The sequence below is a fragment of the Eutrema salsugineum genome, unplaced genomic scaffold (genome assembly GCF_000478725.1).
Source record: "Eutrema salsugineum unplaced genomic scaffold, Eutsalg1_0 scaffold_2, whole genome shotgun sequence".
Classification (NCBI taxonomy): Eukaryota; Viridiplantae; Streptophyta; class Magnoliopsida; order Brassicales; family Brassicaceae; genus Eutrema; species Eutrema salsugineum.
The window spans coordinates 4323141-4348677 of NW_006256829.1; the positions used below are offsets into that span (position 1 = coordinate 4323141).

General features: G+C 38.9%; 6 protein-coding genes across 8 annotated transcripts; 3 read left to right on the forward strand and 3 right to left on the reverse strand.

Moving 5' to 3' along the window:
* Window positions 1-684: 684 nt before the first annotated feature.
* On the forward strand, window positions 685-4531 carry LOC18019320 (coiled-coil domain-containing protein SCD2). The gene is made up of 17 exons (XM_006399754.2): window positions 685-1198; window positions 1469-1596; window positions 1678-1753; window positions 1844-1885; window positions 1962-2024; window positions 2117-2166; window positions 2267-2294; window positions 2378-2452; window positions 2551-2661; window positions 2736-2796; window positions 2901-3017; window positions 3143-3264; window positions 3348-3417; window positions 3616-3657; window positions 3894-3934; window positions 4069-4195; window positions 4278-4531. The coding sequence occupies exons 1-17, from the start codon at window positions 800-802 to the stop codon at window positions 4352-4354; spliced, it is 1629 nt and encodes a 542-aa protein (XP_006399817.1). The 5' UTR covers window positions 685-799; the 3' UTR covers window positions 4355-4531.
* A 17-nt stretch (window positions 4532-4548) lies between these two features.
* Window positions 4549-6914, reverse strand: LOC18019321 (pentatricopeptide repeat-containing protein At5g13270, chloroplastic). The gene has a single exon (XM_006399755.2). It carries the CDS (start codon window positions 6889-6891, stop codon window positions 4639-4641), a length of 2253 nt encoding a protein of 750 aa, XP_006399818.1. The 5' UTR covers window positions 6892-6914; the 3' UTR covers window positions 4549-4638.
* A 136-nt stretch (window positions 6915-7050) lies between these two features.
* LOC18019322 (aspartokinase 1, chloroplastic) lies at window positions 7051-10576 on the forward strand. Of its 3 annotated transcripts, none has more exons than XM_024155854.1 (13): window positions 7051-7592; window positions 7677-7759; window positions 7868-7908; window positions 8030-8184; window positions 8548-8697; window positions 8784-8879; window positions 8972-9088; window positions 9208-9327; window positions 9418-9510; window positions 9640-9777; window positions 9861-9977; window positions 10077-10139; window positions 10236-10576. In XM_024155854.1, exons 1-13 carry the CDS (start codon window positions 7185-7187, stop codon window positions 10389-10391), a joined length of 1737 nt encoding a protein of 578 aa, XP_024011622.1. In that variant the 5' UTR covers window positions 7051-7184; the 3' UTR covers window positions 10392-10576. The 3 variants fall into 3 exon arrangements, with proteins under 3 accessions (XP_024011622.1, XP_006399820.1, XP_024011623.1); XM_006399757.2 differs by having other exon boundaries at window positions 7052-7592; window positions 9661-9777; XM_024155855.1 differs by having other exon boundaries at window positions 7101-7592; window positions 7672-7759.
* A 17-nt stretch (window positions 10577-10593) lies between these two features.
* On the reverse strand, window positions 10594-12861 carry LOC18019324 (inactive leucine-rich repeat receptor-like protein kinase CORYNE). The gene is made up of 2 exons (XM_006399756.2): window positions 11054-12861; window positions 10594-10964 (listed from the first exon to the last, which is right to left on the reverse strand). Exons 1-2 carry the CDS (start codon window positions 11998-12000, stop codon window positions 10655-10657), a joined length of 1257 nt encoding a protein of 418 aa, XP_006399819.2. The 5' UTR covers window positions 12001-12861; the 3' UTR covers window positions 10594-10654.
* Window positions 12862-13473: 612 nt separating this feature from the next.
* LOC18019323 (ADP-ribosylation factor GTPase-activating protein AGD3) lies at window positions 13474-19819 on the reverse strand. Its single transcript, XM_006399758.2, has 19 exons — window positions 19299-19819; window positions 18491-18567; window positions 18268-18368; window positions 17938-18008; window positions 17701-17763; window positions 17477-17521; window positions 17175-17240; window positions 17028-17075; window positions 16812-16907; window positions 16693-16734; window positions 16373-16588; window positions 16157-16288; window positions 15830-16054; window positions 15638-15724; window positions 15213-15548; window positions 14992-15137; window positions 14799-14883; window positions 14112-14584; window positions 13474-14001 (listed from the first exon to the last, which is right to left on the reverse strand). The coding sequence occupies exons 1-19, from the start codon at window positions 19341-19343 to the stop codon at window positions 13869-13871; spliced, it is 2487 nt and encodes an 828-aa protein (XP_006399821.1). The 5' UTR covers window positions 19344-19819; the 3' UTR covers window positions 13474-13868.
* Window positions 19820-20996: 1177 nt separating this feature from the next.
* LOC18019325 lies at window positions 20997-22681 on the forward strand. Its single transcript, XM_006399759.2, has 2 exons — window positions 20997-21441; window positions 21789-22681. Exons 1-2 carry the CDS (start codon window positions 21052-21054, stop codon window positions 22575-22577), a joined length of 1179 nt encoding a protein of 392 aa, XP_006399822.1. The 5' UTR covers window positions 20997-21051; the 3' UTR covers window positions 22578-22681.
* The last annotated feature ends 2856 nt before the right edge of the window (window positions 22682-25537 follow it).

The window sequence follows — 25537 nt, forward strand, 5'->3', positions numbered from 1 at the left end:
GGTTGGATACTTTAAAGCCCATTGGTTGTGAAATGAATAAGAAAGATAAATATTATTCTTGCAGCTATAAAATGGAAATGGCCATGGGACCTCACAATTCACAAAGTTTAATGCACATTGTCTCGTCGTCACAATGTGCTGATGCCATTCCCTAACTAGTTTTTTTGTGTGTCAAGATTACGAACAATCTGCAACACACCAATTAAACACTCAAAGCTTTTTAGGTTGTAGAAAAACACCAATTCTAGGGAAAAAAAAACAAAAAAAACACCAATTCTATCAATAGAAATCACTACCACATGGTCTCTTGTGATTTTTCTCTAATACAATATTTCCTATTATAAACCCTAGTTTTCCCCATTTCTTTTCTGACTATTCGAACTTACTTACCTTTTGTAGTTAAGAAATTAGAAAACAACATGAGCTTATACAACGCAATTTATATCCGGCGAAGACTGAGAATTTTGACTTTCGTCATCGATATGCAATTATAGACTCCTAGGGTTATACTAGGGGGTTTAATGTGAATTAGATGAAGCTAGATTTGTAAAAAAATGAAGACATTTAATTAGGCAGCTACGCTCTTAACTTTAGTTTTACACTTGTTAAGTACTAAGCAGACTTACTCAACTTTCTCTTTGTTTAATCAAAAACTTTCGTAGAAAAAAAACAAAGTTATCTTTTGTCTTACTCCATAATCACACCATCACCAAGAAGATCTAGGTCTGCACATCTCTCTCTCTCTTCTCACGACTCAGGCTCTCTCGCTTACGTCACATCACATTCAGTACTTCGGAAAATGGAGCGAGCACGCACGGAAAGCCCCAGCTACTTCCGTCAATGGAACGGCGAGTCAGGCACCACCAATGCCACCGCCGCTCCTTCTTCCCCGGCGCGTCATCACCACCACGCTCGATCCTCTTCCGTCACTGGAATGTCAAACGTCAAGCGAGCCCAAAACGTCGCCGCCAAAGCCGCAGCTCAGAGGCTTGCCAAGGTCATGGCTTCACAGACCACCGACGACGATGACGATGACGACGACGATGTCGGTGGCGATGACCTAGGTTTCCGCTACGGCGCTCCCCCTCCTCCTCTCTCCTTCACCAGAAACAATGCTTCTTCCACAGCTGCTAAAACTAAACCTGCTGCTTCTGCTGTTCTTCCTCCTCCCAAGATCGCCAGATCTTCCTCCCCTGCGGTAAAGTTCGAATTTTTTTTTCTCAAGTAGAAAACAAATCCGTGATCTTCGTTTTCTCAAAGCAATCTGTTGACCCAATTTACCAAATTTTGCTCATTTTCAACCGCAGAGATTTAAGGAAAATGGTTGAGAGTTTCCAATTTTGGAATGTGGGATATTTATTGAGACCTGATTATTGTAAATTTAGGAATGTATTTGTAATGGAAACTATGATGCATGTTTTGAATCTGTCTTCTAATCGGATACTTGCTTGTCATTGTGAAAAACCAGTCCTCTCGGAACTCTCCGGCCGTTTCTGTTAGAGCATCACAACCACCTGTTCCGCCAAGCAAACTGTCTCAAAGGAATCAAACTACCAATTCATTACCAGCTCTTAAGAATCAGCAGACTGAAAAGAGGTGAGGAGAATTTCTCAAGATATCTTCATATTGCAACTCGTTTAGATTGTTTGCATGACTAGGAACTTTTTTCCATTGCAGGGTTTTAGCTGATATTGGGCAACTTAATGCCAAAGATTCGAAAGATCAGCATGAAGCATCCGCACTTCGCGATGAAGTATGCTCATTCCATTTTCTTTTCTCTATTACGTATTGATATTTTATGGAGAATTTCTAGAAGGAAACTGATAGTTTCATCACATTACAGCTCGATATGCTGCAAGAGGAGAATGAAAGTATTCTTGAAAAGGTAAAAAGTCTTATCCTGTTCGGTTTCCGTCTCTTCTATCACAGTGACATTATAATACGTTTGTGCTTATTAACAGCTTAGGCTTGAGGATGAGAGATGCAAGGAAGCAGAAGCCAGGGTGAGAGAACTTGAGAAACAGGTACCTGGGAGCAATGATAAACTTGCATATATGCATAACTACTTCGTTTTTTTTCTAAAAAACCCTGTTTTCACCCTTGAGAAAAACTGTAGGTCACTTCTCTGGGAGAAGGTGTGTCCTTGGAAGCGAAACTTCTGAGCCGGTAGTCAATATCAATGCAATTTATACCTAGTTTTCGTTTCTTTTTTATTTTCTGTTTAATTGAAGTGTTGACATGAATGTACTTTGTCTCAATGGTGCAGAAAAGAAGCTGCTTTACGTCAAAGAGAGGTATTCCAAAGTCTGAGCCCCCTCAGGATTTTCTATTACGTGATGGTATTGTTTCCAAGTATAAAAAAGTTGTTCTATGACAGGCGGCCCTTAAAGATGCAAGGCAGAATAGAGAAGGGACTAATAAGGAGGCCGCTGCTCTTCGGTCTCAAGTAGAGGTAGGCTATTTTTCCCATCCGAGTATCACATTGATCGTGAGTTCCTAATGAATGAAAATATAGGAATCTAATATGTTATATGTTTCATTTTGATTCAGAATGCAAAACAAGAGACTGCTGCTGTAGTAGCCCAACTTCAAGGAGCAGAATCTGAAGTCAGCGCCCTACGAACAATGACACAGAGAATGATATTGACCCAAAAAGAGATGGTTTGTTTTCATGTTTTGCGCAGTCTACACGTAAGCAAATTCCGGTTTAAGTAACACCTTTGTATGCTCTTCAGGAGGAAGTTGTTCTGAAGCGGTGCTGGCTAGCTCGCTATTGGGGCTTAGCTGCCAAATATGGTAAGGGATAATTAGGTATATACATATATGCTTAGTAACATACCTAGAATTTTGTTCCATCAGCTATCTCTGCTTTCTGACATCTGTGTATATTTGCATTTTAGGCATATGTTCAGATATCGCTACATCCAAGTACGAATACTGGTCATCTCTTGCACCGCTTCCTTTTGAAATTGTGTTATCAGCTGGGCAGAAGGCTAAGGAAGAAAATTGGGAGAAAGGCAAGCAATCACTTAGTCATGTTACTGTCTTTTCTAAGATATCTGTCTTAATAACATTTTATGATTTTGACTGTCAGTTTTTGTATCTGTATATATATTTACTGGCTATGAAATTATCTGACCAGATTCTGAGGAGAACGAGAAGAGGAGCCAGCTCGTTCAAGATATAAATGATCTAACAGGAGAGGGAAATATTGAAAGTATGCTCTCTGTGGAAATGGGTCTAAAGGAGCTAACATCTTTAAAGGTTTATTCTCATCCTCTCTCTCGTTTTGGTTCATGCACCCCCTCCTTTCATTTTTCTCATGGACTATGCTTGTTCTTTTGAAGGTTGAAGTTGCCATTACTATTACACTAGCCCAACTAAGGTTGGCCAATACTCTTCGACTATCTGATTCCGGTAAGCTTATGTAGAAGCTCTTCTTGACTATATTTTGCCAATAACTTGTGTTGCTCATTGCATTAGCTACAAAAGGACTTTATTTAGCCAGGCTTTTGAATTCGCCATTACGATTGTCAAAACAATACATGTTTTTTATGTCGCATATTGCATTTCTATGCTTCTCTAATATGTAATTTTCTGGTCGTTTTGTTTCAGAGTTAAAATCACCAGGTGGTCCTAAGTTCATGGAGGCACTTGGTAAGTTTATTTCGCTTATATGACTGAACTTCTAAGTCAACATCTTGGTGTTGTGATATTGTAGATTTGGAGTAAAGAATAATCAACAACGTTACAGTGAAACTCTTAATAAAATTAGGACTATGAAATACATAAACTGAATGTCAGTATTCTATGTTGACACTTCATAAACTAATAAAGAGCGCAGACAGTTCTTGTTAATTCTGATTCTGACCTTGGCCTGTGGTCCTTTGCAGAACTGAGTCCAGAAGAGTCTGAAGATGTTCTCTTCAAGGAGGTACAGAACCACAACCTCTTTCTCGCTGTCTCTCAACCTTTTATCTGTCCTTTGGAACTACTCGAGACATTCTTTCAGCTCAATCTTGGCCTTTTGTCTAATCTCAATACTCTAAATCATGGAACTTTTGGCAGGCTTGGCTCACATACTTCTGGAGAAGAGCCCTGTCCCTTGGCATAGAAGTGGACATTGCGCGAGAACGTCTTCGATTCTGGATCAGCAGGAGTGCACACTCTCCATCTTCACATGACGCCATGGAAGGTACAATCTAACATACCAAATTCATTTTAGGCAAAAGAGTACCCTTAAGACAATTACTAAATTGGGTTGTTCTAATTTTCAGTTGAGCAAGGACTAACAGAGCTTAGAAAGCTGCGGATAGAACGTAGATTGTGGGAAGCCTCCCGGTCCAACCAGTAGTCATGACCTTGCACCTCAGGATTTCGGAACAATCATGTTACCACAGCTTTAACAGTATTGTATATCGTACGGCTTTCTTCCTGTGTGGTCTGAGTACTTTGCAGTCAGGAAAATGTTTAATCCAGTTTTGTAAACTTATACGCAATACTTTTGACATATAAAGTATCCACGTTTTCACACTCTTACTGTTAATTTGCAGACTCCATTCTTGTTTGATTATAATCCACTTTAAAGTATCTACAGCCTTATAAGTGATACTGATACAGACACTTAAGATCACCCATTCACCAGTAATCGTTGCATGAGCACTTCCCCTCCTTGAAATGGTGAAACCTTCTAGAATCTCGGATGACGATTTCGTGTCCTGTCACCAAAGACACATGCTTCGCAAACTCATGGCAATCTGGGCACGCCCGGAGATTCTTGAACACCTTTATAGGTGCGCGGGCGTTACCATTCACCGATATCAGCCCAAATGCAATGGCAAGCCTCTCGCTATGATCAAGAAGCTGTTCTCTTCTCTCTGTCATACTACACTGAAACACATCACCTTCCATAAAATCATCAAACTCCTTAAGCTTCTCATAGATCTCCTGAGTTTGCGGATGGTGTTTATCACCCACTATAAACCGATGAATCCTACCCTTTTCTCTGATCCAGCTGCAGCTCAGTTCCTTCTTTAACATCCTCTTATTCATTAGTTTCATCATTTCAGCAGCTTCTTCCCATTTACCAGCCCGGGTATACAGATTAAACGGTAGTACATATCCAGCTGTATCTTCTGGATCGAGTTGGCGAAGTTCCTCACCAGCAATCTCACCCAGTTCAAGATTCTTATGGGTCCAACACCCACTTAGAAAGCACTTCCAGCTCATTGAATCAGGTTCAAAAGGCATATTCTTCATAAATTTAAGGGCTTCGTCTAATAGTCCTGCACGGGAATAAATGTCGATCATACAGTCATAATGGTCAATAGTCGGAGCCACGTTATATTTTCGTAGCATCGTGTCCAAGTAATCCTTGCCCTGTGCAACAAGGCCTGCGTGGCTGCATGCGGTTAAAACCGCAATAAATGTAACTGAGTTTGGCTTCATGCCACAACTCACCATTTTCTCAAACAATTTCAGAGCTTCGGATGCATTTCCATAGTAAGCATGACCTGATATAAAAGCTGTCCAAGCAACAATGTCCGGGTTGTCCATTGACTCAAAGACTTCGTGGGCGTCATCTAAGCATCCACATTTTGAATACATCGTTATGAGAGCACTTTCTCCGTACTGAGATCCAATCAGACTTCTTTTTATAGCATCTGCATGAACTTGGCCACCAATGTTGCAATCTGCAAGTACGGAACATGCTTGGAATATGCTAGTATATGTGAAAGAATTTAGAACCGCTGCATTTTTGCTTCTCAAAGACTTGAAGGTTTTGATAGCCTCCTCAAACTGACTCATTTGGCAGTATCCAGAAATGATTGCGCTCCAGGTAACATCGTTTGGTTCACAGATTTTTTCGAATGCACGACAAGCAGACTCAAAGCTGGAACATTTGATGTAAAAATCAACGAGTGGAGTTCCAACCGAGACTTCAGATTCCAGTCCAAGCTTAGCGACGCAGGCGTGAATCTGCTTGCCAAGATTAATCTCTTCAAGAGAAGCACATGACTTAAGAACAACTGAAAACACAAAATTGTCCCAATTGCCACCTTCGCTAACGAAATCCGCAAATAGTTTCAAAGCATCTCTTGATCTTCCAGCTTGAGTGTAACCTATCATCAAGCCCGTCCAAGCCACAGATTTCTTCACTGCCATCTGATCGAACACTAGCTTAGCACCCACTAACCAACCACATTTCACATACATGTTCAAGATCCCAGCCTCTATAGATGGGTTGCTACATAACCCAGCACGTATAACATGACCATGAACCTGTCTACCAATGTCTAAAGCACTAGGATTCACCAAAGATTTCAAGAGTGTAGTATACACGGAAGAAGTAGGGCTGTCTCCTGACTCGAGCATTCCAGAGAACAAACCAACAGCTTTCTCCAAAAGCCCTTGCTCTGCGTAAGCAGATATCATCGTTACGCGAGAGACAGTGTTCAACTCAGGCATTTCATCGAACAGTTTATCTGCATCTTCCAAGCTCCCACACCCACAATACATCTGCAGCACGCAGTTCTGAAGCAGCACAGAAGGATTCTCGAAAGCCGTGCGCATGCGATGGTGCAGGAGTCTCCCATGAGATAAAGACCTCGATTCTCTGCAAGCTTCGAAGAGACATTGGTAAGAATACGGGCTGATGGAGACGCCAGCCTTATCCATTTCTTGGAAAAACTCAAATGCTTCGTTGAGCTTCCCATGCTTGGACAACGAAACCAAATGAAGATTCTCGACTTGGCCTTGCTTATGCTCTATTTTAACAGAGGAAGTGCTCGATTTCAGAGAAACCCACGACGGAATTCGATCGAAATTCGCGTGTTTTAAAACCGGAATTGGCGAAGGAGTATACGAGGACTGTAAAGTGAGGATCGTCATGGTTAGTTGATGAAAGTGTAGAATTTTATAGCTTTTCGGAGAACAAAAAAAAAAGAAAGAGAAAGCTCGGTTTTTTATTACAGGCTCATAGCAGCAAGACAGCAACCAAAAACCAAACAGGTCAAATCAAATTAATCGCTGGTAATAAGAAACGATACCGTTTTTCTGGTACAGAGACAGCTCAAAGTTCCCTTCTTTGGCGTCGCATCAGTGAGCAATACGCTTGTCTGCTTCTTGTTTTAAACCTATCAAAAACATTCCATTCACAGGCTTCTTCTTCTTCTTCTTCTCCGATGGCGGCTACTAGGGTTCGGTGTCATGCACCTTTCACCAGATTGCCGCACATCCCCAACCGAAACTCGTCGACGCTACAGATTTCTCCGAATCGTGTCGATTTCGCGTCACTGAAGGGTCCAAAGAAATTATTTTTACACATTGGAGATGGCTACTCCACAAGGAGGGATTCAGGTTCATGCCTCAGAACCACTGTACGAGCTGTTTTGGATGAGAAGAAGACGGACGCGATAGCGGAGACGGAGGTAGAGGAGAAGAGATTCACGTGCGTGATGAAGTTTGGCGGATCTTCGGTGGCGACGGCGGAGAGAATGAGGGAGGTGGCGGATTTGATTCTGACATTCCCGGAAGAATGTCCGGTCATTGTTCTTTCTGCAATGGGGAAAACTACCAACAATCTCTTGCTTGTAATGCCGAAAACTCTTTCCTTTCTTCTTCCCCTGTTATTATTTAAAGTTATGATTTTGAATTCTGATTTGTTGCTAGTGAAGGCGGGAGAGAAGGCGGTGAGTTGTGGTGTTTCAAATGCATCTGAGATTGAGGAGTTGAGCATTATTAAGGAATTGCATCTCAGGTTTTGGTTTCCTTCAAATTTGACTCACTGATTTGGTACATTGAGTATCTTTTTCCTTTACTTTCTGCTGGTTTTGATTAAAAAAATGTGTTTTTTTTGTTGTTTCAGGACAGTGAAAGAGCTTAATATCGATTCCTCTGTTATTTTGTGTAAGCATAGTTTGGTTTTGTTCGTGTAACTTATAGACTTTCAACACTTTAAGCTTCGTTCTTGGTAATATTCAAAAGTCTGCATGCATTGTGGTTTTCAATTCTGGATACATTTTTGCAGCCTTTTTGGAAGAACTGGAGCAACTCCTGAAAGGCATAGCCATGATGAAGGAGTTGACACTTCGAACCAGAGACTACTTAGTCTCTTTTGGAGAGTGCTTGTCTACAAGGATTTTCGCGGCTTATCTTAATAAACTCGGTGTCAAGGCACGCCAAGTATGTCCATCTTCATATTTCAGTATTAGTTTAATTTTCTTTAATAATTCTATATATTCTATTGGGTTGACTAATTAATAAATTTGATGTCTGCATAGATTAGGCTAGACATATTCAATCTAGATTCTGTTGGAGTTCAGTTGCTGTTTAGAAAATGGGAGGTCAATAAACTTTTGAACTAGTTTGGTTTCGGCTGTCAAGGAACACATATTGCTGTTCTTTCTCTTCCGCATGCTAAACTTGCCTTGGTTTTACCCTTTTTTGTACATAATCGTGTATGGCGACTCTAGTTGCCATCCTGTCGAAATGTTCACTTATGCTCGCAAACAAAGCTACGTGGACTAATTAACAATTACTTTGCAGTACGATGCATTTGAAATTGGTTTCATTACAACGGATGATTTCACAAATGGGGATATATTAGAAGCAACTTATCCAGCTGTTGCCAAGAGATTATATGATGATTGGATGCATGATCCTGCTGTTCCTATTGTTACTGGTTTCCTTGGAAAGGTATTGCTAAAAGTTTGCAATCTACATATAACCAAGATTTTCATTCAAGTTTGTGTGGTTTGTCTAATTATTTCATTCAATAATAGGGTTGGAAAACTGGTGCGGTTACTACCTTGGGTAGGGGTGGCAGTGATTTGACGGCAACCACAATTGGTAAAGCATTGGGTTTGAAAGAGATTCAGGTTCCTATACAGCCTCAAAGTATAACAGCTTTCATTTAAGAGCGTTGTATACATCTCTGGTCAATTTTGATGTTTGTTTTTTTCATTGGTAGGTGTGGAAAGATGTTGATGGTGTTCTAACATGTGACCCTACTATTTATAAAAGAGCTACACCAGTACCATATCTGACTTTCGATGAAGCAGCCGAGCTAGCTTATTTTGGTGCACAGGTCCCTCTCTACTTGTATGCAATAGTACTTATGTGCAGTTATTAGCAATATTACACGAAACTTTTCTACAATGGCAATATTCGAGTGGTTTGAGTAAAGAGGTAAAATTGTTGCTGCAGGTATTGCACCCACAGTCAATGAGACCAGCAAGAGAGGGTGAGATACCTGTTAGGGTTAAAAATTCTTATAACCCTAAAGCTCCTGGAACTATTATCACTAAAACAAGAGACATGACCAAGGTATAGATTCTCCAAATTTGTGTTTCTTTTCATGCAGCTCATGCGAGAAACTTTATAGAAACCCAAAATTTAAGCTTTTTCATATAACAGACAGTTTTAACGAGCATTGTTCTGAAACGCAATGTGACCATGCTGGATATAGCAAGCACCCGAATGCTTGGTCAGGTTGGCTTTCTTGCAAAGGTAAGAATGTACATTTTCACTATTTATGTGGCTAAAGTTGTAGAAGTTCATTCTGGTGGTGCAAGGTCCGATTTGTAGACTGCTCCAACCTATAATTATTTAGATCCTGTCAATAATCAATTTTGCCAGCAAACCTCACTCTTTGCCCAGGTATTTTCGATATTTGAGGATCTTGAAATATCCGTAGATGTTGTTGCCACTAGTGAAGTGAGTATATCTCTGACACTGGACCCTTCAAAACTTTGGAGCAGGGAACTGATTCAACAGGTAAGTTCTTGTAGAAGCCCCGAGACTTTATTTTCCAATCCATGTTTGCCTGCTTTTCATTCTTGGTTTTTTCCTTGTAACAGGAGCTTGATCATGTAGTTGAAGAACTGGAGAAAATTGCTGTTGTGAATCTTTCAAAAGGAAGAGCGATAATCTCTCTAATTGGGAATGTTCAACATTCCTCCCTGATTTTAGAGAGGGTTAGAATCTTACCTCCTTGGAGGTTCTCACTAAGAAAGAGTGATTTCTTTTCCGATTTTTACTTAATTGTTTTTTTTTTAAAAAAAAATTTCGGGCAGGCGTTTCATGTTCTTTGGACCAAAGGTATCAATGTCCAGATGATATCACAAGGAGCATCCAAGGTAACACACTGATCATGGCAAAATTTTGCAGGTAACACAAAATTCTCTTTCCGTACGCGCCTAACAAATTTCTTTCTTTTGTTAAAAATCTTGCAGGTAAACATCTCTCTTATAGTAAACGATGCTGAAGCTGAAGGATGCGTTGAGGCTCTTCACAAATCCTTCTTTGAGAGCGGTGACCTCTCGGAGTTATTGATACAACCCAGATTTGGCAACGGGTCACCTGTCAGGACAATGCAAGTAGAAAACTAACTTAACGAGCTCATTGCTTGATATGCATTTTTCATTGTATTGCTTCTGAGTTATACGCACGTTCATCAAGAACTACTTGTTGTTTTACGTTTAGGCAAGGGAAGTGCTTGCCACCTTTTCAGCTGTTGTAAGACCAATTTCTTGGACCATTTTGAGTGATCAAAGTTTGACCAGTAAGAGAAAAAGAAATATATTGGTGAACTACAGATGTTTGGATTTCATGGATTGGGTTCACAGATAGGTTTGGTACAAGAACATTAAGGCTAAAAGCTGTGCAGTTGTGTAAGCATGTGAACAAGCTCATCACTGGAAGGCCTGTCTGCCGGAAAATCAGAAAGGCAGATAATGGCGATTCTCAAAGCCATTAACATCTCGTCTTCCTCCACTTCCTCTCCAAGAATACTCTTATCTAATGCTTCTCGTGCCTCCCCGGATTGCTGCAAATGCTTCAACCACTGTCCCAAGCTGCCTCCGCTTGCACCCTCTCCACCGAAAGGAAGGGTGGGGTCTTTTCCGGTTAAAAGAACACCCAATATCATCCCAAAGCTGAATATGTCGCTTTTGTCGGTGTATCTGTCACAAGGAATTGCACACCGTGTTAGTTAAAAGAGAAGAATTAGGAGTTAACTCAAAGGTGATGATGGCGTTGATTTTTGAAACACCTGTTACTTTGAGAAGACTCGGGAGCAGAGTAGCAAGAAACCGCTGTGTGTGAACTAGGCATGATCTTGGCCAATCCGCAATCAGCAAGCCGAGGCTCAAACTCAGAATCCAACATCACATTTGTAGGTTTCAAGTTATAATGAAGAATCTGTTGCTCACAGCTAAAATGGAGATACTGAAGCCCTTTCACAATCCCAACTGCGACTCTAAGCCTAATCTCCCATCCGAGCTCTACCTCTTTCGCTCTAACCTTATTCATCACATCCTCAAGACTACCATTTGGCATGTAATCATAGACGAGAGAGAACTCATCGGATTCTCGAACATAAGCTCTTAAACTCATAAGGTTCCTATGCCTTAACCCAGCAAGAAGCTCAAGTTCCTTCTGCAATCTTCTTTTAACCGACTTGCTACTACTAGTTGCTTCTGGTGAGCCGTTTCCTTCAAGTGAGCCTAGTCTCTTGACTGCAACCACTAGACCGTTGTCGAGTACCATCTTGTAGTATTTACCATTTGGGTCTGAGCCAAGCAACTGGATACCATTACCGAGAGCTGCGTGAAGAGATTTAGGAGTAATCTTTGGGGAAAACACCACAGGACCTTTGAGAATTGGAGTCTGTTTCATGAATTTGACAATGCAACGGACCAATAAAGCTAACACTAAGGCCGAGACCAAGCCGGTTAAAATCCCTGAGACGATGCTAATAACGATAACCTTGGAAGTGATTCTGGATTCGAGTGGTATAGATGAAGGTGGATTTGTGGATAAGTGCTTCACAGTTCTTCGCCGACAACTTGCGCTTGTGCTTGTTCTTGAAGCGAAGACTAAGAAGAAGAATAACAGGAGACAAATAGTGTTGCTACATCCGTTTCTTCGTCTTCTTCTATGCTCCATTGCTGCGTTTACGAGCATCATGAAATCGAAACCATCGAAGAGAAAAAGCATTTGGGTTTTTCAAGATTCGACACAAATCTTAGAAACCCAGAAAGCTGAAGCTGTTCAAAGCTAAAAGAACCAGGAAAAAGTTAAGACTCTTTTTTTATGCTACAGTGAAGCGCTCCTATCCTCTTCTCCCAAACAACATATATTCTCGAGAAAACCAATGAGAAACCCCCACAAGAAAGAGAAATATGGAATTCAACTCAAAATCTTCACAAAGAAGATGAATGGAATCATTGGCTCATAGATTCTTATCTAAAATTCTCCCTCTTTTCCTCCAAGATTAAAAATCGAAAAATAAAGACTCACGCTCCGATAAGAGGGGACAAAAAAGTACTAAACTTTGTATGTCTCAAAATACACCAAAAATCATAGAACGAACTTCAAAGAGGTTTTTTTTTTTCTTCCTTAGTTACCACAACTTAACTATATCTGTGGTTGAGAAGATGAAACAAACAAACAAAACTAATCCAAACTGTTTCAGCTCATTTTAGTCCAACAACCAAACAAGACACACAAACACACTCTCTCTCTAGACTCTCTTTTCAAGACACAGTATCTGCGAGACTGTGACTCTCTCTCTCTCTCATCTCCTCTCACAAAGCATGACCGAATCCGTTACAGCCAAAAAAAAAGGAGGAAAATTGGGTTCCCGCCTTAGAGTGGGACCCATATGTCAGATGGTCATGGTAAAGGTATGTCCCACCGCCACGTATGCAGACGAAAGGCAGCTCTCGTTGCTTGTCATGAGTGGCCGAAAGCAAGACATCGAGTACCGTGCGGAGTTGATGCGAAAACGAGATCTCAACCGCTGATTTCGATAAGCTAAGTGAGATCTGGACCGTTGGATGGGTTAGGCTCGGGAATTTGTGCACTTTGTCTTAGCGTGTGAGATTACTACACAAAAAGTGGTTCCCTTTGTTTGTCTGAGAATAATTTGCTTTCTCCCTCCAATGTCCTTTCTTTTTTTTAATTAAAAGGAAAAAGCTTTATGCCGGATGCTTTTTTATTCAAAGTGATTAGTGAGGTCTTGTTTTCAGATTTGAACACATTTTGTTAAAAAAAATAAAACAAAATATCTTGGGGCCGACGTCTCGGTAACATAATTGAGAAGAATAGTTTTGGGTTTAATTAGTGGAATGAAAATCAAAAGACTCAAAACTGTTTTGAAATAACGAGGATAAGTAGACCAAACTATTTGGTGCACTAGCTGGCCATGCCCAAGGATAACTCAGCAAAAATTTGAGATTGAAAACCAACGACTGAAATATCCATATCACATATTATTCTTCTCATCTAATTGACATTCTTTTGCACCAAGAGATTTCGGACTAAAGCGACCGAGAAGGGACTGAAATAACATTTTATGTAAAGTGAGTATACATCTTGAATCCAACTATGCTAAAAGATCAAGTTGTGAACCAAGATTGTAATAACAATGTCTACTTTATAATCTATAAGCTCTATTTTTTTTTTTGGGTATAATCTTTAGCTTTATATCGATATTTGTAGGGGAAGATTCAAAACCAAAACCAACCCACAAATTATATAGCTAATGAATAATTTATGGTTAACACTCCTGGAGAAACGAACAAACCGAAAGTTGCATGACAAGCTCAGGATGCTTTAGTCCCCACATCAAATACACACAACACGACACAACACAATACACTATAATTTCCTAATAAGCAGAGCCTATATCCATCACAAAGCATCAAATACATAACTTAATTAGGGGCTAAGCTTGCTCGAGGCCAGTGTAGACGAGGACCATTAGAGGCCCCTCTTTAGTGTTGATTGGCTCTTAAAATCTTCAATGTAATGATGGAAACATAGTTCCGAGAGTTCCATGCCCCTGAGCTTCTGTGTCTTCATCAGCACTGTCTGTGATTGTACCCATGTGTGTCTGAAAGCAGAGCGAGGACTTCTGTATCGGTAAATTTCGACTCTGCAGCGAGGTCGAGAGCGGTTTTGCCTTCTCCATTCATAGCTTCCGGGTCTGCTCCTCTGCAAAAGTAACCGACTTTGTGTTAAGACATAAACCATTCCAAAGGAATTTAGCCAGAGAAGATGTTAGGGAGATTTTGTAGAAGCAGATCAAAGAAGGAAGAACTCACCTTGTGAGTAGCAGTCTTGCTACTACCGCTTTGCCTCTGAGGATACAATAATGCAGCGGCGTTTGACCACTTGAATCTATGGCGTTTATATTTGCACCATATTGCAGCAAAAGCTCCACCATCCCAATGTCTGCCTTCTCACAAGCACAGTGAAGTAGAGAGCAACCTCCGGTTTCCTCAGGGGTAATATTTGAAGAACTACCTAAGGAGGTTCTATCAAGTAATTCATTTCTTAATCTGAGTAGGACGTCCTCACGCTTCGTCCTCTCTGGTATTAACATTACTCTGGAAAGTGTTAACGAAGAGCTGCAAGATGATTGGTCATACACAGAATTCACATCCGCTTCACCATTTACAATCAGCCGGTAAACAGCCTTCTTATCATTGCCACACACTGCATCCCACATTTGTTGTGCAACTGATTGTGGAAAATCGCAGTCTCTCGATCTCCGAACAAATAGCTTCTCAGCATACTGTGGAAATGACCCAAAAAAAAAGTTTTAGTGAACAATCCTGTACATTGCCTATGACAGAGCAAAGAGAAAATGCCGCTAATGAAAATATTATCTAGATTTTCAATGCGTTTTTAAAGGAACAACAGACTGTGAAATATGCACCCTGGAGAAGAAATATAGCGTTACTTATGTCCAACAAAAGGAATCAAAGAAAGGGAAGAAGATTAAAAACCTTAGCTTGTATATACTTCTCCTTGATAGATATCACATCAGCATAGCTGGGTTTTCCTGTGACCAGTACCCTGGATTTATCAGACCTGCACGTACTTGGCAAAATATTGTAACAATTACTATGTTTAGCTGATTAAGGTTCTTATAGCTTTGGATGGGAAGGTCAACATTTCAATCATAAATGAAGTTTTTACCCTGTCAAGCCTGGGTCAACATGGAAGGCGGTCCTTGAATGAAGCAATTCTTCCCAGACTGTGTTTGCAAAAGTATTTCCAAGAGCTTGGAACAAAGTTATAACAGATGGCTCCCATATTTTCACGTCGAGAGTGAGTGACCTAACCTGTAGCACGGCCAAGTTCAGATGCTAATGGACTTCTTTACTTCTATCCATGGATTAAGAGTTCTCGAGATTTACCTTAGATATGTGGACACCAAGATTACGGTGAACACCAGAACACTCGATACAGACAAGAACCCCTAGGTTTAAAGAAGCCCAGTCTGGTTCTGGAGCTCCACAATCTGCACATTTGTCATTCCCACAGACTTTTCGCAGAGCATCAATGGGCTTCTCACCTTTTCTAATGGACCGTTGTGGCTGAAAACTTCGTGATGGCCTTTCATGGTACCCCAAAAAGCTCCTCTCACATACAAATTCTTCAGTAGTAGGATGATCATATTCAGAACTTTCATATGAGCTACTTTCACTAGCAGACCGATGGTGACCACTTCCCATGGGACTACTAGGAAGACACTGCAATGAAGCCAAAGGACAATCACCAAAATTGCATTGATAACTAAGATGAAGTCTGGTCATGCAAAGGAATGATAAATAATACTTACCCGTTCAGGGACCTGAGAACTAAGTAGTGATGCAATAACCCCAGTGATCTTTTCTATCCAATCCATTTGATCGAGCGCACTCTCAGCCTGCACTGACGAACATAAGTAAACACTGAGTGAAAACTATTAAAAAGTTGGGCATACTTGCAAACATTGAAGGTCAAAGGCAGCTATAAACACTCTGAATCAAACCTGCAATGTGTAGTTTTTTGTAGGTGAAATGATCCTAAAGCAAAACCTCAGATCTGATTGATCAGCGTCGACTTTGATTGTTGAGGTAAGCAAGTTCACTGTATGACGAGCTACAGACTTCTCATCATGTACTCCACCATGACTATTCGAAGAAAGCCACCTACTAAGAAGTCCAGACCCAAGCTCGGAGCTATTTCTCTGTCCAGAATGCTGGCTACCAGAGCCCTAAACATCAAACCAACCAAGTTAAAATATTTAATTTCTGAACACTAATACCTTTGGTATTATTCTGCATTTTTTACTTGATAATATAAATACAAAACTCACAGATGGTTTGCTACATTGTTTTCGGTAATAATACAGCATTCCCCGGCTGTCAAGAACAAAGAACCGTCTTTTCCAGTCTCCTCTCAGGTTTGAAGACCGTTTAGAGAGATAACCTTGCCGTATTGTTTGCACCTTAAGCACCAAGAAATGTTATTAGCGCTCAAATATGTCGTCTACAAATATGTCTCATTCATATGCAAAAGGACATTTATCAACCTTTCCCCTTGCGGCCGATTGCATTACGGCGTCTATCATTTTGTGAGAGCTTCTACCAATCGCTTGTATGCCATCTCCATTTGGGGATCCATTAGAGCCATTTGAACCATACCTGCTCTCTCGATCAACTTGTCTTTTGTACTCCTGCATCTTTTCATTAAGTGCTGCTTGTTCATAATTTGATCTTTCTCTGGATTGTTGTGCATAGGTCAAGACCTGCAAACAAAGAGTTGAGGTGTGAATACTTTCCAAAATGCAACTATCTAAGCACTCTCAACACAATGAATGACATGTGAAGACTCATATAAAATGAAACGGACCTGATTGATATATGGTTCCATCTGATGCAGTAACTCGTAACCCTGAAAGCAGCCACATTCAGATTTGACACAAACCTTGTCAAACTATTTTAAAATTCTCAAGAAACTAACAAACTTACCTGTTTGAAGTACCGGAGATGTGCATCCATCGTTCCACTGACTGCTTCCAAAAATTCAAACCTTTTCTTAGCTTCAACATTTGAAAGCGCAGTCACCTGAGCATACATTAGGGAAAATAAAGAAAACAAAAAGATTACTTCAACAGTAGCATGAATGTTAGAGAAGGTATACAGATTTGAAAAATTAATAATCAAGATCAAGCAAAAGAAAATTACAAGGTTGAACCGAGCTTGCTCAAACATAGATCTCGAAGTGTGAAGTTCCTGACAGTGTCAAATATGTTAGTTATGGCAGAGGAAAAAAAAATACATGGTAATCAAAGATTAGAAAACAACAAGCTTTAGTAAAATCATGAACCATACCTGTTCTAAAGCAGCAGCAACGTCACTTTTTGTACCTTTCCTCAAAGATAGAAACTTCTCACGGGCCTAAAGCATAATAGGAAGTTAATTAGTTACCTTGTCCAGGTAAGCTTAGAAACGTAACATGAATAGTTACTAGCTACGTTTCAGTATTTTATACATAGCCTGCCAGAAAATTGCAACGCATATCCAACTTAAAAAAAAGTTGGGATGAGATTCAGTCTATCTTGAACTATCTTATTTAGTGCAAACCATGTCAACAAAGTAGAGATTATGGAAAACAACCCTGGACAAAGGGATACCTGATCATAGGTAAGGCTAGCCTTGTCAAAGCGCTTCCGAGCTTCCTGTGGTAAAAAATAACCTCTCAGGATTCCATATCCAAATATAACCTTAGATATGGATTGGTATGCGTACTCTACTTTTTCATAGATATTCTACTCGGTACTACTACATTGGATATATGGTCAGCACTTTTTACTGAAAAAATGAATATTTAGCTAAGAAGAAAGCAAGCAGCTTGTACCTTAACCTCATGCAAGTCCATATTGGCAAATTGAAGTAATCTGTCATTCAGTATATGTTCCACCTGACAATGAGAACTCATCAAAACAAATACCTGAATTGATAAGACTTGATCTAATCTGGAAATCTATACAATGTCTTAAGGTGACGCAACCTATATACCACAGCGGAGTTATCTAATAGAACGCTGTGGGTGTAGAAAACCGGTGAGAATGTCAACAGTAACAAACTAACATACCTGTGACCGAAGAACTTCTTTATAAGTCCCGATTTCCCTCAATGCAATTGTAAATTTCGTCATTACAGGTCCTGGCACATCAAGTTAGAGATTATCAGCACCTTTGATCAAACTAGTTTATTTTTCCAACTTTCAACTGAGATTTTCCACAAACTCAGTGAATTTAGCAACCCTAGAAAAGAGAGAGTGGAGAGCAAGAGCAGGAAAGGCAACTCCACTTTGTACAATTTAAGGCCATAAATCAGTACTTAAAAGCAACAATATTCAAAAAAATTAAGAATTCGACGATGGAAACTCTCAGTAACATAGCCTATGTGAAGTCAATCATACCTCCAAAAGCCACACTTATTGGATCATTATGGCCTCCACCAAATGTTTCAAGTGCACTTGCGAAAGCTATGTCCCCATCATATGCCTCGCCTAACCCTTCACTGGAAAATATGATGGGCAGTCTATCTCTGTTAGAAGATATGTTCTCATGCCTCGTCGAGCAAGAAGTAAAGTCTGACTCTATAGCTACAGTCCTAAGAACTTGTGAAAATTAAGAGCATACGTGTATTTCCGGCATCCTTTGTGAAACTTGAGACTTCTTTCCCGCAATATTTCTGCACTCTCCTCCATGCTTTGCAACTGTTTCAGAAAAAGACATCAATAAAGTACCCGGCTGTGTAAGACACGACTAGAAGGCAAAGTACAAGAAGACAGCAAGACACAATCCTATGCTCGATAGTTATGTGGTAACCCGAAAAGTTAAGTGTTTTACGCACTCCGTAGTCCGTATGACATAAAGGAATCATCAACTACAGAAAAACAGAGCAGATTTTTGGACAGAAATTGAACTATTCTAGGACGTAGGAACTTCCATTACACTTAAAGTTGCAATTTTTTTGCTCCTCTCGTGGCCAGTAGAGTATATATAAAGCTCCAACGAAAGCAGTGAGCGTGAGAATAGTAGCTAAGTGGACACAAGTGTTCTAAAACACAGAACAGCTTTGTCAGAGCCAGAGAGTAAAATATGAACTGAATCATAAGTTATTTCACATTTTATCGAGTAACACCACATATGGACAAGTTTAAAGCGCGAATAGGCCGTCCAGGTAACTAAAAAATTAAACCAATTTCTCAGTGACACATGAATTCGAACATTGGAGCAAAGTCCAGCTCTAGTTTTGGGGTATAAATGTCGGTAAACACCCAAATTTCCAGACACAAGCATATCCTAATGGCTCCAAAATTTGTATCCTTTCTAAACTAGGAGAATAAAGCTTGCCTAATATGACACCAAATTTCAAACCTGAGACGCTAAAAGACTCGACACATGAGGACAAAGGAAGACAGAACCAAGATATGTAGAAACAAACCTGTTTGCGGAACATGGGAGAGTCATCAAGCTTGGTGAAATGCATTTTGAGCAAATGGTAACTTCCTCCTCTTGTTCGAAACAAATAGCAATTAACATCACACGGAAAGCTAAGACCTTTATTTCTCAAACCGACTCCATAAACGAAGCACAGACAAGGAAAAAAAAAAGAAGAAGGTGAGATCCTCTTGCTCTCCACCTAAGCCTTCCGAAATAAACAAAAAACCACAACCCGATGATCTTCCCAAGTCTCGAGTCTAGCGTAATTCGAGCTGGTTTTTTCTTGCGAAGCCCTCAGTGAAATCGAGAGAGAGAATCAAGAAAAACAGTGGGGGGAGTTTTTTTAGATGAAGTGTCTCGGGAGAAGAGAAGAGAGAGAGACAAAAGAAAGAAAAATAAAAACTTGACCGTGAATTTTTTTACCGAAAAGGCGGCGAAACTATGCCGTTTAATTACCGCCGGAGATGGAGAAGGTTGGTAGGAGACGGTGTCGTTTGAAGGAGGCTCTAAGTGTAGATTAAGGGAAAAGAAGAGTGAAAGGGAGAGAGGACTGTGCTTTTCTGTAACAGTGGTCATCTGAGAAAACAATGACTGGGCCTAAATCTTCGTATTTCCACGCGCTTAAAAGGCGCGTGTAATGGTGATTAGTGTGAAATAACGAGGCGCGTGTGGTGAACGCGATGCTTATGAGGAGGACTTTGAGAAGAAGGGGTGTGGGACCCGTACTCTGGTTGCTTCTCCATTACCTTTTGTTCCGGAGAGACAGAGAGGTCAGTGGGGTATAATTGATTTAAAGAATTGTATATGTTTTTTTTCTTTCCATAAATAAATTACTCATAATTCATAAATTAAACTCTTAGGGTGGAAAAAAAACCGTAAAGCAAAAAGAAAAGGGGGATAATTTGGAAAAATGGACACCAAGATCTTTACTTTTTTTTTGCAGACTTTACAGTCGCATTTGAGATTCAAATCCCATTGTTTAATCAAAAATGTATGATCTATTGTCTAGCTGCTAGAAAATTGTTTAATCATTACCGATCATATTTTTTTAGTCAAAAGATTGTGTCAAATGTAGTTGGCAACCTCGTTCAGCTAAGGTAAATAGTTAAACTAAAGAAAAATAAGAAACTGTGAAACTACTGACAAAACAAACAAACACAAATGATAATCATACGATTTTACTTTCTGAAAACATAGAAAACTATAAGTAGCAATTACTTCTTCAGTTGTCTGTGTGTTTACCGTACAAGATTCAGTCTCCTGTTGAACTTAATTAATATATCGTTTTCAAATCCTAATACTATATTTTATCTTATTCTGGTATTTCTAATCAGATTCTTCCATCATATATCGTACGTTTCTCTCTCTCATATGATTTCCGATCTACTAATCTAAAATGACTTGTAGATACCTCTTTTCCTTTTTAGCTGTCCCCTCTTTCATTTCTTTAGACCTGAAACAGGCCCACGGGTCGTATTTATTTTTGTTTTTCAGTTTTAAAATGTTACAAACCAAAAAAAATATTCCTTTCAAGGGAATCTCGTCAAAAAAAGAAAAAAAAAAATCAGCGAGAAATCTGAAGTAGGCCGATATGGGCCCAAAAGTTGGAAATTCTATTATCAGGCCCAATTAATAAAGTGCCCATTTAAAAGCTTAAATAAATAATTGAAAGGGATCACGCGCAAGGCGGTTTAGTTTCTTCTTCGTTGGTCGTCGATCGATTTGTGTGTTTCTCAGTTCCTGATTGCTCCCGAATGGCGTCGTCTGGATCGGCCAACGAAGATTTCCAGTCTCGCGTTGATAGGATCTTCGGATCTCTCGCCTTCTCTCGCCCCTCGTCTTCTAATTCTTCTACGTCTTCTGCTCCAGCTTCACGGCAAAAGCAATCTGGCTCGGTGTGGTCTCTCTCCGACACAGACGTGGAGAAGCGAGAGTGGAAGCGAGAGCAGCTCGCTTCGTACGATAGGGAAGAGATGCCTTGTGCGTCGTCGTTCGATGAGCTGTTGAGACAGCAGAGGATATCGAGCACTGCTCGGAAGCCGTTCGAGGGAGAGGATGATGGAGGAGAAGGTGCTAACGAGGATTTCGATGATGTTTGGAGCATCCGAGCCTCCATGGGTCTTGACCGCACTCTCGATGACGAGGTAAATTTCAAATTTTTCTTCAATGTGTTTTGGTTTGTGAAACGATTGGGGAAGTAATGAAACGCCCTTCTCATATTAGCTTAGCTAAAATTAGGGAATAATGTATTCATATCATAAGTTTGAGCTTGATAAATGGAAGAGCATTCAATTCAATGAGCCCGTGACTTGGACAGTTTTGTATGTGAATCTTCAACCTGTATAACCAACCTCAAGATTCTTGAACAATCTTAGGCTTATTTGGAGAACATATTGTTGCTTTGCCTTTTCGTTTTGGTAAATGAAACTCTGGTGGTAGGCATTTGAAATCAGCAAGAATCCAATCAAACATTTTTTGCTTCTTAACGCAGGAAGAAGAAGATGAGTTTGATAAAGTGGCACTAGGTAAAGAGAATGGCAGTGAAGGCTTGTATATGAAAGATGTCCTTTGCAAATCGTCTGGTGTGCGGACTCGGGATCCTCGTGCTAACCATGTTGCTGCAAAAATTAGGCTCAAGGAAGACGAAATCGAGGCCAGCAAAGTTGGCACTTTTGGCGATCACTCCTCAAAGAGAAAAGAGGCACACTCAGAAGAATCATCCAAAGCTGTGCCACCAAAACCTATACTAAAAAGGAAGGAGAATAGTTCAGATTCAGAAGCAAGGACTAGTAAGCGAGTCAGGTTTGATTATGTACCTGAAGAAACATCCAAGAAGCCTGAAGATACTTGTTCAGCTTATTCCTCCATAAAGATCGTACTGGATCAGGGCAAAAGTGGTGCTCAAGTACCAGATTACTTGATAAATCCTTCGAAGTACACCTGTTACAGCTTTGATCGATCTTGCGAATTGAAGGAGAAGTCCCAAACACGAGAGGACATGGACGTTCCTAAGGCTGTTGAAGGATTAGAGACTTCAGAGTCAGAATCAGTCAAGAGAGTTTCCTTTATCCCGCAGAAGAAGACCAAGGACGTAAGGGAAGACAGCAGTAACTGTAGTGAGCAGCCTGGTAGTGAGGCACAGCCTAGTGTAGCAGCTGCTCAGGTGGCAGAAGATGAGAGATCAAGTAATGAAATAGGAGAGTCAGAGAGCTCAACCAGTTTCCAAAGAAACGGTCGTCAATATCGTGCCAAGCAAAGTTTTGATGAAACAGATGTCTGATCTTTCGGTTTGATTGAATCTCATATGAAAATGTATCGCCGAGATGTAAAACATGTAGCATTGTTAAGCAGCAGCATAGGTAAGATGGTTTAAATTTCTTGACTTTTTCTTTTCTTTTTCTTTTCTTTTTTCTTTTACCCAATTTAGATCCATATTACTCTGTTTATCATAAATTCTCTAATATTAAAAAAACGTGAAAAATGAAAAATACTGGAAAATACTCTAAATAATCAGTTTAAAAAAAAAAAAAAGGAAATCATTTCTTTGTTTTTTATTTTACTAAATTCATTCCATATTATATTGTTTTGATTACAAACTAAATTGGTCATTAATCTTGAAATCAAAAATTGTGCTTACTACTTTGTTTTTAACTAATAATTAAAATGTTAATATAGAATTTTAAACAACCAGTAATAATTTTCTACGTAAGTTTTTCAAATTCGAAGCTAATTGAACATAAAATTGTCAAGTTGTAATCTCCAAGATTTGAAGTTTTACGAGACAAAGAATATAGTCAAACTCTATGTTGTCCAAAGTGAATGCTATTGAAGAAAAGTCTATCGACGCTGAGAAATAAGGTACCTCTACTTAATTTTCTTTCCATTCATTTCAACAAGTTTTTGCCTCAAGATTTTGCTTCTACGAAAAAATTCTTGTTGAGCCTCAAAAGGCTTGCACAAACTGTCTTCTTCCGCGGTACATATGTGGACATTTATCATTTTGTGAAACTTGGTTAAAGACCATTTCACGGAAATTCTCGCAAGTCCAATATTTTAGTCCTTTTAATTTAGTTCTGGTGACTTGTGTCACCGCGTCAGGTTGTGCATATTAAACAAAATCAGAGTAGAAGATGGAGACGACCTTACCTGACCCAAGTCACACAGACTAAACTGAAAGTCATTAAGATTTTATTTAAAAATCGTGTTGCTAATTAGAAAAATGATTTTTATTAAAACTAATTAAGAAATGACTTTCAACGCTGAAATTTACTAGGAACTTCTTTTTCTTTTTCCAGATTGTTTCTGGGCAACAACCTTCCAGGTCCCCACTTCATAAAGTCCAGGCCTAATTTAAAGTTTTAGTTGGAAGGTCTTTTTTTTTTTTTTTTTTTTTTTGAACATCTCATGTATTCAACGGGTCGTACAATTAATAATGATCGGTTGAGAGCTCATAAAAGGCCCGCTTGGCCAGAAAGTCGGCCCTACCATTATCAGATCTACTTATGAAATTTAACGACACAGACACAGAAGAGAAGAGTTCTGCTAGAGCTTGAATATCAAAAAGGAGACCGAATATCTCCATGATTTGCTCTTGCGAAACAATGGCTCGGATGAGAGCGCGAGCATCGGACTTGGTAAAATCAGGAAATTTAAATGTAATCAAAATACGGAAATTACTTTAACGGGAGACACGTAAATTTAAAACTTATAAAATATTAGTATTATCAAATTTATCAAATATTGAGGATTTTTTATTTATCAGATACCATTTTATATAATATATTTTTAACTTTAAATTATTTTGAAAAAAAAACTAAAAAGGGAATAATAATGTATATGGTTTCATAACGAATGTAAATTTTCTCAATTCAAGCGTTAAAGTACTATCACAGTCAATATTTTATAATTCTCTTATATATTTTCATTGAGAGATGTATTTAAAAATAACTATTTTTCAACATGTAAAAAGAAATATAAATTTAGTTAATACAATCAGAATAAAGAAACGGTCGTATATAGAGTAAAGTTAGTGGGATGGAAAATAAATATTATAATTCATAACTATGTAAAATAATTTACAACTCATAATTATGGAAAAAGAGAAGATAACGAAAGGAAGAGAAGAAAATATAAGAAAGCACAAATATATATTAGAAAGGAATTTGCCGTTTTCCTTTTTTGAGCTAAAAACGCATTTGTATTAAATCAAAGTAAATTTAACAATGTTTGAGCTGTTTAGTTAAAAGAAAAAAACATAGTACCGTTGGGTTGGATAAGACTACGATTGGAGCTAACGGGAGAACCATATAATATAATATCAGTGAATAACTGAGTACAATTGTAATCGTACTGTGCTATTTTGATTCTTGAATTTTATTTTTACTTTTGTTTGAGTTTAAATTTAATGCATTTTCACAAATGTCCAAAATGGAAAAAATCCATTGTAATTGAGTGAATCAAATCTGGAGAAGAAAGGAGAGTCTGCTGCAGGTGAGTTCAAAGTCTTGTGTTCAGTTTCGTTCTCTTTTCTGAGTATCTTTACCTATTCCAAGAAAGAAAGAAAAAACCATACTTATCACAGAAATTATAACAGAAATTTCCGATTAAAATTATGTTGAAACTTCGTTTGTAACTTCTAGTCTACTCACTTCACGACTCACAAGACTCGCAACTAAAATATTTTTTTCTGAAAATATAGTTTAATATTGGTTGACCAAAAATTTTCAAATATATATATTGAACTCTTAATGTAGAGTCTTTGTGGTCTCTGTGTATATATTTTCTTCTGCAAAAGTTTAAACTTAATTTGGAAGGACAATTTGTGGAGAAATTTCTTGTTGAATTTCCCTTTATTTTCTCCACATTTTCCTGACTCTATTAGACGTCATGAATTTATACCAACTAAAAACCGATAGTTTCATAATCTTGACTGTTCAAGAAAAAAGAGAAAAGAATAATCAGCTACCTGACAAACGCAGAGCACTAAATAACTTGTCTAAAATTATTTTAAATAATTAAAAAAATACTTTCGAAGTTTTACAAGCGCGGAAATATGTCGAATAGAACATATATATTAACACACAAAATTACACATATATTAAGCCTATACAATTGTCTTCGAAATTTCACGAATTAATAAAACTGGAGTTTCCTTGAAACTTGCTATAGTTTCTTTTCTTTTTTGGACAAAAACTTATTCTTCTCAAATTCTGAATTACTCCTCTCAATAGTACACGTATA

What these genes read in the sequence shown, in the direction of transcription:
- LOC18019325 (XM_006399759.2), top strand. Translation starts at nt 21,052, where the DNA reads ATGGCGTCGTCTGGATCGGCCAACGAAGATTTCCAGTCTCGCGTTGAT. An exon ending in ACCGCACTCTCGATGACGAG is followed by an intron (nt 21,442 to 21,788) that starts GTAAATTTCAAA and finishes TTCTTAACGCAG; the next exon opens with GAAGAAGAAGATGAGTTTGA.
- LOC18019320 (XM_006399754.2), top strand. Translation starts at nt 800, where the DNA reads ATGGAGCGAGCACGCACGGAAAGCCCCAGCTACTTCCGTCAATGGAAC. An exon ending in CATCCGCACTTCGCGATGAA is followed by an intron (nt 1,754 to 1,843) that starts GTATGCTCATTC and finishes ATCACATTACAG; the next exon opens with CTCGATATGCTGCAAGAGGA. An exon ending in TAAGTTCATGGAGGCACTTG is followed by an intron (nt 3,658 to 3,893) that starts GTAAGTTTATTT and finishes GGTCCTTTGCAG; the next exon opens with AACTGAGTCCAGAAGAGTCT.
- LOC18019323 (XM_006399758.2), bottom strand. Translation starts at nt 19,343, where the DNA reads ATGCATTTCACCAAGCTTGATGACTCTCCCATGTTCCGCAAACAG. An exon ending in CAAAAAACTACACATTGCAG is followed by an intron (nt 15,725 to 15,829) that starts GTTTGATTCAGA and finishes TCGTCAGTGCAG; the next exon opens with GCTGAGAGTGCGCTCGATCA. An exon ending in GTTGACCCAGGCTTGACAGG is followed by an intron (nt 14,884 to 14,991) that starts GTAAAAACTTCA and finishes AAGTACGTGCAG; the next exon opens with GTCTGATAAATCCAGGGTAC.
- LOC18019321 (XM_006399755.2), bottom strand. Translation starts at nt 6,891, where the DNA reads ATGACGATCCTCACTTTACAGTCCTCGTATACTCCTTCGCCAATTCCG.
- LOC18019324 (XM_006399756.2), bottom strand. Translation starts at nt 12,000, where the DNA reads ATGCTTTTTCTCTTCGATGGTTTCGATTTCATGATGCTCGTAAACGCA. An exon ending in GAGTCTTCTCAAAGTAACAG is followed by an intron (nt 10,965 to 11,053) that starts GTGTTTCAAAAA and finishes TCCTTGTGACAG; the next exon opens with ATACACCGACAAAAGCGACA.
- LOC18019322 (XM_024155854.1), top strand. Translation starts at nt 7,185, where the DNA reads ATGGCGGCTACTAGGGTTCGGTGTCATGCACCTTTCACCAGATTGCCG. An exon ending in ATTAAGGAATTGCATCTCAG is followed by an intron (nt 7,760 to 7,867) that starts GTTTTGGTTTCC and finishes TTGTTGTTTCAG; the next exon opens with GACAGTGAAAGAGCTTAATA. An exon ending in GCAGGGAACTGATTCAACAG is followed by an intron (nt 9,778 to 9,860) that starts GTAAGTTCTTGT and finishes TCCTTGTAACAG; the next exon opens with GAGCTTGATCATGTAGTTGA.